The sequence below is a fragment of the Denticeps clupeoides genome, chromosome 5 (assembly GCF_900700375.1).
Source record: "Denticeps clupeoides chromosome 5, fDenClu1.1, whole genome shotgun sequence".
In the NCBI taxonomy this organism is placed as follows: Eukaryota; Metazoa; Chordata; class Actinopteri; order Clupeiformes; family Denticipitidae; genus Denticeps; species Denticeps clupeoides.
The window spans coordinates 6900486-6914298 of NC_041711.1; the positions used below are offsets into that span (position 1 = coordinate 6900486).

The 13813-nt window shown below is 37.6% G+C and overlaps 1 protein-coding gene and 1 long non-coding RNA gene across 2 annotated transcripts in view; both read right to left on the reverse strand.

The window, feature by feature from the left end:
• Positions 1-7237, reverse strand: part of LOC114789846 (uncharacterized) — an 8666-nt gene extending 1429 nt beyond the window's left edge. Inside the window, exons 1-7 of the mRNA XM_028979252.1 lie at positions 7195-7237; positions 4612-4733; positions 3159-3221; positions 2281-3087; positions 1884-2051; positions 1703-1798; positions 1241-1422 (exon numbers count right to left, since the gene is read on the reverse strand). Of these exons, the coding sequence (XP_028835085.1) occupies positions 1241-1422; positions 1703-1798; positions 1884-2051; positions 2281-3087; positions 3159-3221; positions 4612-4733; positions 7195-7237 (1481 nt within the window). The remainder of the gene's footprint in view (positions 1-1240; positions 1423-1702; positions 1799-1883; positions 2052-2280; positions 3088-3158; positions 3222-4611; positions 4734-7194) is intronic.
• A 2910-nt stretch (positions 7238-10147) lies between these two features.
• Positions 10148-13502, reverse strand: LOC114790528 (uncharacterized). Its single transcript, XR_003749820.1, has 3 exons — positions 13474-13502; positions 12894-12950; positions 10148-10518 (listed from the first exon to the last, which is right to left on the reverse strand). It is a non-coding gene; the product is annotated as an uncharacterized LOC114790528 (long non-coding RNA).
• Between the last annotated feature and the right edge of the window lie 311 nt (positions 13503-13813).

Sequence of the window (13813 nt, forward strand, 5' to 3'; positions counted from 1 at the left end):
AACTTAAATATTTTTCTTTCCTTTTTTATTTATTTTAAGTTCAGTGTACTTAAAACTGTACATATAATACACTAAAGTTATGTTTTCAATACTTATTGTTTTTAATTAATTACCACTTATATAAATAACGTTTTATTCAAGAAATAAACTCATTTTGAATAACTCATAGCCTGATACATATTTGAGTTCAAAATACTAAAAATAAGCACACACAGAACTGTTGACATATAATTAAAGGGTTTTTATTTACTTTTAAATTCTCTGTCTATTTTGTATGACTGTTTATATAAATCTCTGTAAACATGTAACACACTAAATTGGAAAGTGTTAAAACAGTGATTACAATTTTTTTTACATCCATTGCCATTATTTTGCAACACGGCAAATCAAAATCAATAAAATAAAATAAATAAAGCTCCGTCAAAAAGAAATGTTAAAAATTTAAATTTATAGGAAATAAAAACAATAAATGAATAAGTCAAAACACAAAAAATAATATATACCTGATTTCAAAACCAAGTATTTGTTGCATGAAATATGCAACAGAGATAGATTGTAAAAAATGTAAATGTAAACATTTAAATGCTTTAAACTACACAATGTTTCATTGTGTAAAGTGCAACTGAGGTAGGTCTAACAACTTACCAAATGTTTAAACTACATGTTAAACAATAGACACTTGTAAACAACCTTAAAATAAACAAACCTACTAAATGTAAAACTGCTGTAAACTACATGTTTAGCTTATAAAACAAATTGAGATAAACAGAGGAAGTGACAATATTAAAGTAACAACCTACCAAATGTTTAAACTACATGTTTAACAACATACACTTGTAAAACACCTTAGAATAAAAAAATACAAACTGATTGCAAAAAGTTTTTGTTGTAGAAGTGCAACTGAGGTAGATTTGGTGCAGAAGACAACATACCAAATATAAAAACTACATGTTCTACAACATATGCTTACAAAACTACTTAGCAGGAACTAACAAACCCAGAGTAAAATCAAGATAGATTTGGTGGCCAGGACACAACCTACCCAATGAAAACATCCAAGCACTTAAAAACAGCACTTGTAGACAAGATGGAATTTGCCTACAATGTAAGTAATAGTTCATTTTTGAGATTGAGCAAGCAGGGATTCAGAGGTTTACCATCATCAAGCCCCATCAGCATTTTCTTGATGAATGTGAAGGTGTGAATAAATTTTCTTGGGTAATCCAAATGCAATGCATACATTAACCCAAAGAGAAACACAAAAGCCTCAGGAAACGTGGGGATGTCGCTCAGCACAAACTCATCTTCCACCAGAACAGCGGTCCTTGCCGGATTGAAACAGACAGGACCAGTGTTCTCAGTGACTTCCATCACAAGGGCAAGAGGGGTACCAGTGATGTCTGGCTCATCTGAATCCTCCACCTGGAATGCATAAAGAGTGTCCAACTGTAAACATGTCTAGTAATGAATTACATCATCAGAATTTTTTGGTTAACTATCACTTTAATATAGTATCATACTTAACCAGGTAGGCCTTTTCAGTTACACTGAATTGGCCCAAATTTAAAAACTAGACAAGAACATACATAGAGAATTTGCAACAGTAGAGAAAAAAAGTTGAATATATGTTGTTATGGTAATTTGTTAATGAAGCTAAGATTAAAAAACCCTGATAAGCACTGATCCTGTTGGTGACACTTACATTCCATGTCTTAAAAAACTGTGGGTCATCTTCACGTAAGTACACTGCTAGGGCACAAAGAACCACAGTGCGCTTTATGTTGATATCATGCATATCCTTGAAAGACAAGCAAAAATAACAATGAACAAACAAGCAAAGTTATTCTGGGTTCAATACTAGAGTTGTACAGTCTTTAACTCACCTCACGATCATAAATCCTGAGGATGTCACGCAGCACCTCCAAGACCTTGCCAGTATGTGACGCTTTTTGCCTGTACAAGGCAAAAAGTCGTGGTGTATGCCTGTCCAATTCGGCATAGAACGGGTTTCGAAGATTGGTGTTTGTGATGCGATGAAACTCTGCACAAACCTACAAAATCATAAATACACAAATGTATAAATGACATCAAAACAGCCTTAGAGAAACATATAATGCAATCATCTTGATAGAAAAAAGTTTTTGCTATCTTTGAAAGATTAAGTAGTAGCCAATTCACACACATTCAATAAATTTCAACAAATGCCAAATGCTAATAAACAGCAACAAACTCCAATAGTTCAAGTCTCACTGACAACTAGTTTGTTAGTGTTTGTTTTACCTGCGACTCAATCTGAAGTGCTGGCCATTTCACCAGGAAGTCTTTCAACAATGGGTTTTCTTGTACAATCTCATGGCGACGAAGTGAAAATGTCATCTGCATTAAATTATCTATCAACAACAGGTTTTTCTCACTCTTCTCAACTTCGTGTAGAATGTCTAATCTCATTTCTTCCAAACTAGCCTGGTTTTGTCCCTTTGGAAAGTTTGGAAGGAAGTTCACTTCTGCTCGTCTTGCTCGTTTTATGTTGGAGTGGGGAGGGTCTTTGTCAGGATTGTTCTTACTTCTTTTGCCTGTGTTGACCGACACCTCCAGGCATCCAGATCTGGCTAGCTTGGTACGGTAATTGCCCATTTTGAATTTAAGGCTTATCTTCCATCCATACCATCCATTTTCACTTCCAGGCTCTTTAAGGCATGGATGAGCTTTAACAAGAGCCTCTGCTGCCATACCCACATCCCTGTCACTTGGGTAAGGTTTGAAACCATGGATTACTGATGCCATGCTCTCTAGGATGTTGTGCTTTTGGGCCCTGGATAATTTCAGTGTCTTTCCAGATCTGTCATAGGCAATATTTCCCTCTTCAAGCACATGCTCGACTTCATAGGAAAAAGTAGGCACAGTAAAAGTGTCAGGCCAGCTCTTCCGACGCTCGCTTACAGGCACATGAGGAAGGATTTCTGTATTAGAACTTGCAAGTGAGCTGGCATCAGATTCTGATCTAACAACTTTGAGTATTCCCTTCTCTGGTAACTCTTGAATATCAATCAGACAGCTCAGTTGTCCATTAAAATCTGCATCCTCATACTGCAGGGTAAACTCAAAATCCAGTCTTGGATTAGATCATCCACTGATTCTGGTCGTCCAGTCAAAGTTACTTTCACTGCAATATCTGTGGCAATGTAAACACGCAGCATGAATTTCTGGGGTGCTGCCATCGTCTGGAGGACAAACAAAACAATTGATGAAAACAGGCATGGCATATTTATTAACATTTTTTTAAACATACAGAAATTAAAGTTATTCTCACACTATTATATTATGACTGATTAGTATAAAGACCTTAGAATGTAAGGATAAAGCGCTGCAGAATTTAGCTTTTTTAGGCTTTGCTGATCACAAAAAAAAAAAAAATCAAATTCTAACTTTAAAAAATATATATGTATTAAAATCTGAACTACAGTCACAATCTGCAGTTGGTTTAAATTAACAGTCATACGTACACTATTAGTGAAGAAGTATGAAGCGTTTGGGTGTCAACAGCACTTTTCCTTCAACCCTGTATGCATAGAGGGGTAAAATGTCATTCAGCTCGGATAGGCTGTGGACAGTCATATTCCCTGGGGAAAGCTCATATGACCTCAGGTGTTCAATGTACCATGACTTGTGTTCTTGGCAAAGAAATGTCACATCATTGTAAACAAGGAGAATCGACTCAATTTTGCTAAACTGGGGAAGTCCCCCTTCCTGTCCCACAGACACAAACATTCCAACATCAAAATTAGTTCCATCAATAATGATCCTTGATGTGCTGTATATCATGTTGCTGTTTGTTTTTTGTTCAATGTGAACTTTTGCAACTTCAGGAAGCGATGACACCAAAACAGAAGAGACATCTGTAATCTGCTGATGTGGTTTGAAGAATGGTGTATTGAGGAAGTATGCCACCATGTGCTGATGCCGAGTTGCTAGTGTTTTCAGCACATTCTTGAAGTTTTGTGTATCATGAATTACACGCTTAAAAAATCTGCGTTTACCTTCAAACCTCATCGTCCACAAATGGGCCCAAAACAACGTATGAGATCTGGATAGTGCTCCAGATAATGATGCTTGGGGCGCAGTCGGAACTCTGGAAAAACCTCTTGAAGGATTTGTCTGTGATCCTGTATCTTAGTTTTCAAATACTGAATGGAATCTTCATCAAATTTTGGAGATAGCACCACTTCCACAACTTCCTTCAAATCCATCAAAACATTCCAAAACCATCTTCCTCAGGAACCATATTGCCAATCATCAATGGGAGTAGTCTCAATAATGTGAGATTTTCGTGACCATTGCCACCAATGGTCTTCTTTCCTGCAAAGTTCTTGGGAATGGGATGTGGCTTGTCAGTCTTGTCTGCATGTTGGTATGGGAATGTCACAATTTTCTTGTTCAAATACTCCAGGGTAAAATATTTGAGCTTAATCATCTCCTGAATACACAGGGCCAACTCCACTGGAACAATGCCTTCAAAAAGATCATGAAGGACATCAGGCGGGAAACCAGTGATTGTGTGAAAACACTGCAAACTCTCTTTCAAGACACAGTCTCTTTGGACACCAAACTGACTCTGACCATCCCCTTGTAAAACATCCTGCAGGTCATGATCATGGCTGGCTTTTGTCCTTGGGGTAAATTCACCATCTCCAACAGCAGAAGATTGAATCTCTTCTCGTGTAGCTTTGCAGAACCTACAAAAATATCCAGCTCTGAAAGACTGCACAAAACCTGCTAAGGAATGGGCTGCTAGATTGTCAGCTACAACCACTGAAACAGTACTCCGAACTGACTGACCAAGGGACTCGATAAAAACCCCATCATGTTCAAGGCAGCGAAGGTTTTGCAACAAAGGAGAAAGTGCTCTTTGATAGCCACAGCTGTGAAGGTCTGGTACCTTACATAGGGCAGCAAGCTGAATGACATGCAGTGCAGATCGATATTTAGATGGCAGATCAGCAAACATCCAATAGACTGAACAGAGTTTGTGGATCTTACGTGAAGTCCCAAGTGGATTAGCAATTTCTAGATCATCTATGTATAAAATCAATGGCAGTGACAGTTCTGAAGATGACAACAAAGTATTCTCCTGGAAATACTTGCCATCTTTATGGCTCATATAATGACCTTCCTGTGATGCCTTTGTTTCCTTTATTCGGTCAAGGATGTCAGTATGTTTGAATATTTCCTGGATCATCTGAAGTATTGGGACATAAACAACTGTGCGCCCAGGCTCCAACACGTACTGCACTGGCTTTACCACAGGAAATGTTTTTTCAAAATATGTTTTTCTTTGTTTATTTGAAGACAAGTCCTCACCTTTAGCTGTGGCACTGACAAAAATGTTTGTGTCGTTAACAGCATTTACCAAATCATTCAAGACAGCTTCAGTAGGAGATACATGATGCTGTTGTAGCATCTCTTTTATAGTATCTTTGATAAGAGGTTGCGATAAGGAAAATATATCTGACAGATGATCAACTATTTCCTGACATGCCATGTCAGAAACATGAAGAACAGTTTGCATCTTCAGAAACAGGGAAGACAAATTATGGTGTAAGTGGGCTCTTAACTCTCCGATGTTGACACTTTCAGCCTCAGGAACAGAAGTTGAAGTGTCTGCAATCCAACAAGGAACTGGATCATCTGCATTAAGGTCTGCAGTGCTTGTGACTGGGGAACTGTCATTTTCTATTGATACAATATGAACTTCCAGAATGCTTCCTACTTTGGTGAGCATTAAATGATGAATACACATTGGTGTGGTAGGTACAGTTCTTAAATGGGCATGTCACATTTTCATGGTTCTTCAAGTGGCTCCTTAAATGGCAGAGCATGTTTGATTCTGAGAAGGGCTCTTTGAGGCCACACAAGGGACAGGTAAAAAATGAAGATCCTGTTTTTGATCCTTCACTATCAAGAGTTCTCTGTGTGTCTTTGTGAATCCGTGACAAATGAATTTTCAGTGCATTAAATGACTGAAATGTGCAAATGCAAGAGTCATAGAGGCATGGCAAAGGGCTAACTTGTGAGTAATGACTGTGCTTTAAACGGTAGTGCCGAAATAACTGTGCCCGGGTGTCTGAGGAGACAGCACACAACTTGCACTTCCACTCCATTGATTTTTTTGAACCCTACAATTGGAGAGAATACTTTCATTTAAAACCAAGAAATTTAGCCTTAACATTACACTGTGTTATGTAACTTACCACTGGAATTGAATCAGGTCTTTACAATAACAGGGACTCTACATCTATACAGGAAAACAAAAAATACCAGCATTTCAGTTTTCATGATTATAATATATTAGATCTGGCAAATGCTACAAAGTCGACCAATGAGGCCAAAGCCAATGCATGTTTCAGTCATTGTTTTGTACAATTTGTACATTGCTTTGTAAACTCTGAACACGTTATTCTACTTCACTCAGTTGCTAACTTGATCTATACAAAATTAGATAAATATTCAAGGCAGGGTTACGTGTGAAGCTGTTAAAAATATCTAAAGTAAACGAAAAAAGGATACTTACCACATTCACAGACTCTGCATCCACTTCAGCCTACAAGGCCAAAAATATGTAAATGTTAATGCCAGCCTGCCGGTGTCTCTACCAAACCCTAGATTTCACAACTCTTATTATTAACTATTTTTCCAATGTATTGCTAACTTTGTGTCATTATCCTTAACGTAATGGATAAAAGTTACAGCTAGCCGCAAGTACATTAACAGCTGAAGGCAAGCATAAATTCGCATTTTCCAGAACGGAGCCCGGAGGTGTCACGGAGGAGAAAAAAAAGTAAACCGTGCACACGGATTACTTAATCAAGTTACAAATGCCCAGTGTGTTCCTCTCTGGCAGCTCAAATAGCCACAAAATCATCATAGTTTACAGGCCAAAACTATGTTGCTGACTGGGTTCCGCCGACTAACGGATTACAATATTAACGTTACTTATAAATTAAATATGGCAGTGGGTTAAAGGTTAAAAAATGCGCGCGAAGCAAAGCAATGCAGAGATGCTTGTGGAGCTTTCGACATTATCAATGAGACCGGAACCGATACCGGTAAAAAGACAGCAACGCAAAACGCGAAACACGTTTAAAAGATATAGTTATTACGATAAAATAAAAAGCAGATTAAAAAACATTTACTTACAAATCTCCTCACATGCGTCCAGACTCGCATGAGTGTCCGCCATCTTGGTTATGTTTTCTGGTAGCGTCAGGTAGAACGATGGCTTACGTCCTGACGTAGATGACGTCGTATACTTTAAAATATCACTTCATACACAATGAATACTCAAAAATGACGAGCAACGCTAAATTAACATTAAGTCATTTGTTCAAAAAGTGCTATAGTTTTAAGTTCAATAAACTATTTAATCGATTTTAATTATGGTGTTCTCGTTTTTTATAAGTTGGTAGTACTGTTCGGGTTTACAGTGTAGTTTTACAGTAAAAGAGCCTACAACACATGAAATTTCAAATTCTCTTTATGTCTCCTGTTAGTTTGTCATGTTCTTATGCATTTCAAAGTGTTAGATGTTTAAAATATTGATGGGAAAGTGTTTTATCAAAAGAAAGTCACTTTTTCAAGGTCAAACAAGCTGAAAACACATGAGACATGCTGATTTCTTCAACTTTCTGTGTTGGAAATGAAGTTACTATGTTGTAAGAAAGAAAAATTTGAAAAAAGATTAGATTGCGCTGTCCGGAATCTACCTTTTTATGTTTGGGCCTTACACGCGCTGAAAATCACTTTAAAGCACTCCATTCAAGGTCAAACATAGTTTTACAGATTTTCAGCGCGTGTAAGGCCCAAACATAAAAAGCTGAAAACACATGAAACATCAAACTTTCTTTAAGGATAATGTTAGAAAGGATGTTCTTAAGTGTTTCACAGTGTTAGACATGTCAACTTTTGATGGGAAAGTGTTGTTCTAGGAGAAAGTGTGTTTTTCAAGCTCAAACATAGTTTTACAGAAAAAGAGCCTAAAACACATGACATTTCAAATTATCTTTGTTTCAAATGTATTTTTGCACAAAACAAGCTAAAAACACATGAGACACGCTGATTTCTTCAACTTTCTGTGTTGGAAATTAAGTTTCTATGTTGTAAGAATGAAAAAGTTGTAAAAAGATTAGAATGCTCTGGCCAGGATCAACCTTTTCATGTTTGGGCCTTGCACGTGCTAAAAGTCACTTTAAAGCACTCCGTTCAAGGTCAAACATAGTTTTTTAGAAACAAAGCTGAAAACACATGAAACATCAAACTTTCTTTAAGGATATTGTTAGAAGTGTTGCTTTAAAGTGTTTCACAGTGTTAGACATGTCAAATTTTGATGGGAAAGTGTTGTTCCAAGAGAAAGTGTGTTTTTCAAGGTCAAACATAGTTTTACAGAAAAAGAGCCTACAACACATGAAATTTCTAATTCTCTTTATTTCTCCTGTTTGTTTGTCATGTTCGTATGTATTTCAAAGTGTTAGATGTTTAAAATGTTGATGGGAAAGTGTTTTATCAAAAGAAAGTCACTTTTTCAAGGTCAAACAAGCTGAAAACACATTTTTTCTCTATACTGTCAGTATAGTAAAAATGCCTGCCCACTTACTGAAAATCTGAGCTATTTCCACTGTGTGACTGTGTGTTCAGGAATCAATCAAGCATCTGTTTCCTTGTCAGTCTCAAGTACAGCTGGCTGATACAGTCACCTTCCATGGAACAAGGTACTCAAAAGGCATGATCGTGGCCTATGGTGGTACTGCTGGTCTTCCTGATTTTGCAGAGATTGTTCAAATTGCCCTTTTTGGGGAAAGGGTGCATTTTATTGTGAAAACACTCATGTCCTAGTATGATGAACACTATCGTGGATTTCATCTTGAGAAGACAGATCACATAACTCTTGTTGAACAACAAAACCTTAGTGATGTTTGTCCCGTCAGCCTATATTGTTGCATAAAAGCTCATGGTGATATTAAAGTGCCACATCTGTCTCCAGTGTTGAGTATGACTTTACATAATTTATTTGTTTCATCTGTCTTTCTAGACATGGAACCAACAGATTCCGGGTCCTCATTGATCACAAGGTCAAAAAGAAGTGGCATACCCTCAACTGTTGATGAATCGGTTGCAGCCATCCAAGAACAATTTGCCATCACCACTGAAATCAGTGTTCAATACAAAGATGAAGAGTTTCAAAGATAAAGACACACTGAAAGAAGTAGGGCTGCACGATTTGGGGAAAAAAGACATATTGCAATTTTTGAGATCAATATTGCGATATGCGATAGCGATATGATAAAGGGCACTTGCTTGTATATCAATGAAAAGTCGCATACAAATTACTAATAGTGAAATGTTTAATTTGTTTAATTTAAATGTTTAATTTCAAATGTTTAATTACAAACTACTTATAACAACTTGAAATGCCCAGTGCTTTCAAAATACAATATTCTACTAAATTAAATAATCACAAAAAACTTTAAATTACTGCAAATGTTATTTTCCTAATACTGCAGTTAGTGGAAATAAATAAAACAATAAATAAGAACTTTTTTTAATAAAGAAAACATTTTTCTCAAAAATAAAAGGTACATTTTAAGAAAGACATACAACATACTTGCTACAGTTACTTGAAAAAGCAACTGGTGGATATAAATGGAATATATTAGTTTATTGACATCTCAAGCTTATTGGAAATAACCAACTTTTGCTTAGAAATCTCTCAGAAACATTCCATGTATCTATTCACAGATTCTTTGCCAAAAAAACAAGCATGTCAACCTTATCTGGTTTCAGACAGGAGCGATGAGCTGACACTACATTACCACCAGTGCTAAAAGCTCTCTCTGACGCAGAGCTAGTTGCTTGTATGAACAGATATTTTTGTGCTAGTTTGCACAACCTTGGAAAGTTTATTTTGTGGACCTTCCACCATTTCAATGGATCTTCTTCATGGTCTTCAGATGGCATGAAAATGTAAGCATTCAGTTCAGCAACCACTGCTTCTTTAAACTGTGCAATGGGATAACATTTTGCTGACAGTGATGCTGTGTGTGTACTTCCCTTCTTGGCTTTAGCTGCAAGTGGGTTTTCCACGTCATCCAGGTTACCTTTCTCCATTGTGCCAGTCCTTTGTGCTACAGGCTGCAGCTGGAGAATCTCCTAAAACAAATAAAACAATCTTTTAGAAATCTCTAACACTGAGTTATTAGAAGTTAAGTAAACTCAGTGGTTTCACTCACTGTCAACTCTGAGATGACCTGTTCTTTTAATCTTTGGGTGTCTTCTGCGGATATGTATTGTGTTCGGAACCTTGGGTCTAGCAAGGTGGTCATGTTCAGCAGGTCTTGTGTTCCTTTATTTTTCTGGTTGAGGTAGTTCAGAATTTTTTATTTCAGTGATTTGGTCAGATCGGTGTCCCCTTCCTCTTCAGCCAGATATGCTCACATAACTTTCACCAGAGAGGGCATCTGTGAAGTCCTGGAGTGGACCAAGTGCCTTGTTAATGTGACACTCACAAAATAAGTTTTGTTGAGATTTTATTTTAGTTTCCTTTCCTTCTATTGCAACTGTATTTTATTTTATTCTGATCTTCATAATTGGATGTCAATGAGAGAGTACGGAAAACCACACAACATGTATTTCCCAAAATAGACACAGGGTGGCAGTAATCGCGAGCAGCGCTACACAGGGACACTCAGCGAGGCGCAGAGCAAGCTGAGCTCATTATCCAAGTTAATGGAGAATGAGCAACGGTGTTCCTGCGTCACTGATTTCTCTGTAATATTTAATATATTTCCAGGTCCGTGACACACCTTTTATGTGACTCCAGATGTTTCTAAGTTTATATGAGTTCCTAGTGAAGTGTGCTCCGTAAATTAAAAACACGTAAAATGTGTGAACAGCTTAAATTGACAGTGTGTTTTATTTATTTCTTACGGTTTTGGGGCATTGACGGGTTATTTCAGCGTGAGTAGAAAACAACTATGTGTGTTAAAAGGTTAATGTGAATGTACAGCATAAGATCAGTTACGGCTGCGACCATGGTTAAGGACGCACGTGTGTTAATATTACAATAATACGGAGTACGCTCATGGAACTGAGTGCCAAAGTTATGAGGCAGAGATGTTTATTTTGAAGTGTGAGTTCTTATAGCGTAAATGTAACAAGACTTAACTGCAAATGAGAATGATCATCATGATAAAGTGAACACTTATAGAATGTACAGTTATTACAACAATACTCTTTGATAAGAGGACAAAGATGACAGATGTTAAAGAGAAATGTGCAGATATGATTGATGATAGATCAAAACGTGACTTAAATGGAAAATATTTAGTTTTGGTTTCATACAAATTCTGATAAGTTAATGTTTGTAAGATAGGTGAGCATACATTTATGTGAAAACAGACCTTGCAAGAATATATTGCTTTATGTCATCCAATGGGGCTTAAATGTAAAAGCAGACAAGATAACAGGAAACAATTCATGATTGCAGAAACAAAGTTAAATTGAAGTTGATAATAAAGATTATCCAAGTTAATGGAGAATGAGCAACGGTGTTCCTGCGTCACTGATTTCTCTGTAATATTTAATATATTTCCAGGAGAGGATTGTAAACACACATATATATCTGCCAGCGGGGATCTAGCCGGGACCCGCTACATTAACAGATTCCAGGTCTTGCCATGAGGGTAGTAGGTGTCGAACTTTGCAGTCTGTAGAGAGAACCTTGGACAAAGCATTTTGTTGTTCCAGGACTTTTGCTATCATTTTCTGAGTAGAACCCCATTGTGTTGGGCAGTGTGTCAACATGGCATGCTCTTGGAGGTTGAGCTCTCTTCGTCTTTCCTTTAAAGCCACTCTTTTCTTCCAGCTATGGGAGAAGTGGCCCACAATCTTTCTGCATGTTCCAGTGAGGCATTTTTATGCACTTCTCTCCATAGACATGTATATGCTTCACTCCACAGCAGAGCCTATCGCAATATGGCGGTGACGTTGACGTACGATGCAGCTCGTCATGCGGCGTCTACCCATATGTCTATGTGAGTCACGAATCTGAGGTCTCCATTGAACCGAATCGAAAGTCATGTGACCAAACATGTCACATTCGACTGAAGTGAGACTTCAGTCAGCTCGCAAACTTTGAGAGAATGAGTGATATGTTGCTGATTCAATCCATGTACTAATCATTTAAATCGCAGCTTTTTGCGTTCATGTAATCACACAGACTGACATCGCGATTACGATTGCGATTAGATTAATTGTGCAGCTATAGAAAGTATGTGTATGTTCCGCTAAACATAACACTGACCGTTGTTCCCCAGGAAAGCACCCCTGATACCTCCAGTGTGTGCTCTTTATCCAAGTCTGTGACACACTCTGACTCAGATGATACTGTGATTCTGTCTCCTTCGCCCTCTGAAAGGCAAAATCCATTGCCTGCTGTATTTCGAATTCCAACTTTCTCACACAACACTGAGCTGGCTATGAGTCAAGGTAATGAGATTTATTTAAGAGATGGCACCCTCCTGACATCACCCAGTGTCAAAGCGGATATCTTGGAGCACCTAGCAGAGGCCATGTTTTGCTACACAGCATACCCCAATGATGCCCAGAGGTCTGCAGTAGCACAGGCACTAATAGAAAAACATCCATGTTTAAAGGAGCCTGGATCTTTTAATGGAATTTATGGGTGGCAACAAAGCATGAAATACAAATGTGAAAACTATCATACCAAACGTAAAGCATTGGGAAGCCCTGAACTCCTGATAAACTCAATGAAATACCAGATGGGAGATGACAGAAAACCTTCTAAAAACATCAAGAAACCAAAGAGGGCAAAAGTAAATTACCTGCCTCAGCACCCTTCTGGTGAAACAGACAGCAGCCTTGAGAATGTGAGGCTTGACCTAATAGAAGCCAGCAAGAAAAGGGACGTCAAAAGCATAAATGACATGATGGCCAGGACATATAGCTTGAGAAGAATGGAAGTGGTTGCCCAGTCCCCAGATATGGCAAAATTAAAAGAAAGATGGCCTGCCCTCTTTGAACCATTCCAGGTAAATGATTTATCACTGACATGCTGCTCACTCAGTTTTTGTTTAAAGGCAAATAATAGCGAACAAGGTTGTTAATGTGATGCTAGACTTGTGGGGAAGATCCACCCCACATGTTTTATGGAGTATTAGATTGCATAAGAATGAAAGGTTGCCAATTCTTTACACATCTTGAGTGTTGTGTCAAACAGATGCATATGAATACAATAAGTACTTTATTTACTTGTCTTGCCTAATTGGGTGAACATTTTGTTTACAGCTCCTAATTAATATATAATACAAGCTCTGTTGAATAGGTAGTACAGAACCACAATGATAATAACATTGTGTGTTGTTATATTGCCTGCAAGATTCAGTTTTTTCATTATTCACTTACCAACTATAGGATCCAAGTACCTTTGTTGTGAAGAAGAGAGACGTGACTCTTGAGATGCCTGATTGAATACATGGGAGAGAGTGGTCAAGAGCTATGTAGGTATTGTTTAAAAAGCATAGTTTGACTTTTTTGGGGAAAAGCACTTATTCCTCAGATACTGACTGAGGATCTTCTGACTGAGTTATAGTAAGGAGTTGGGGATTGGTTAGCTTGTCTTAGAACAAATACAGTAATTGGGTGGAAATAGCTAGTCTACCTCAGTCAAAAGTTCAAAAACACACATACAAACACCCAAATGTATGTGCAGGAACCAGGGTCCAAAATTAACCTTTTGGTCTTC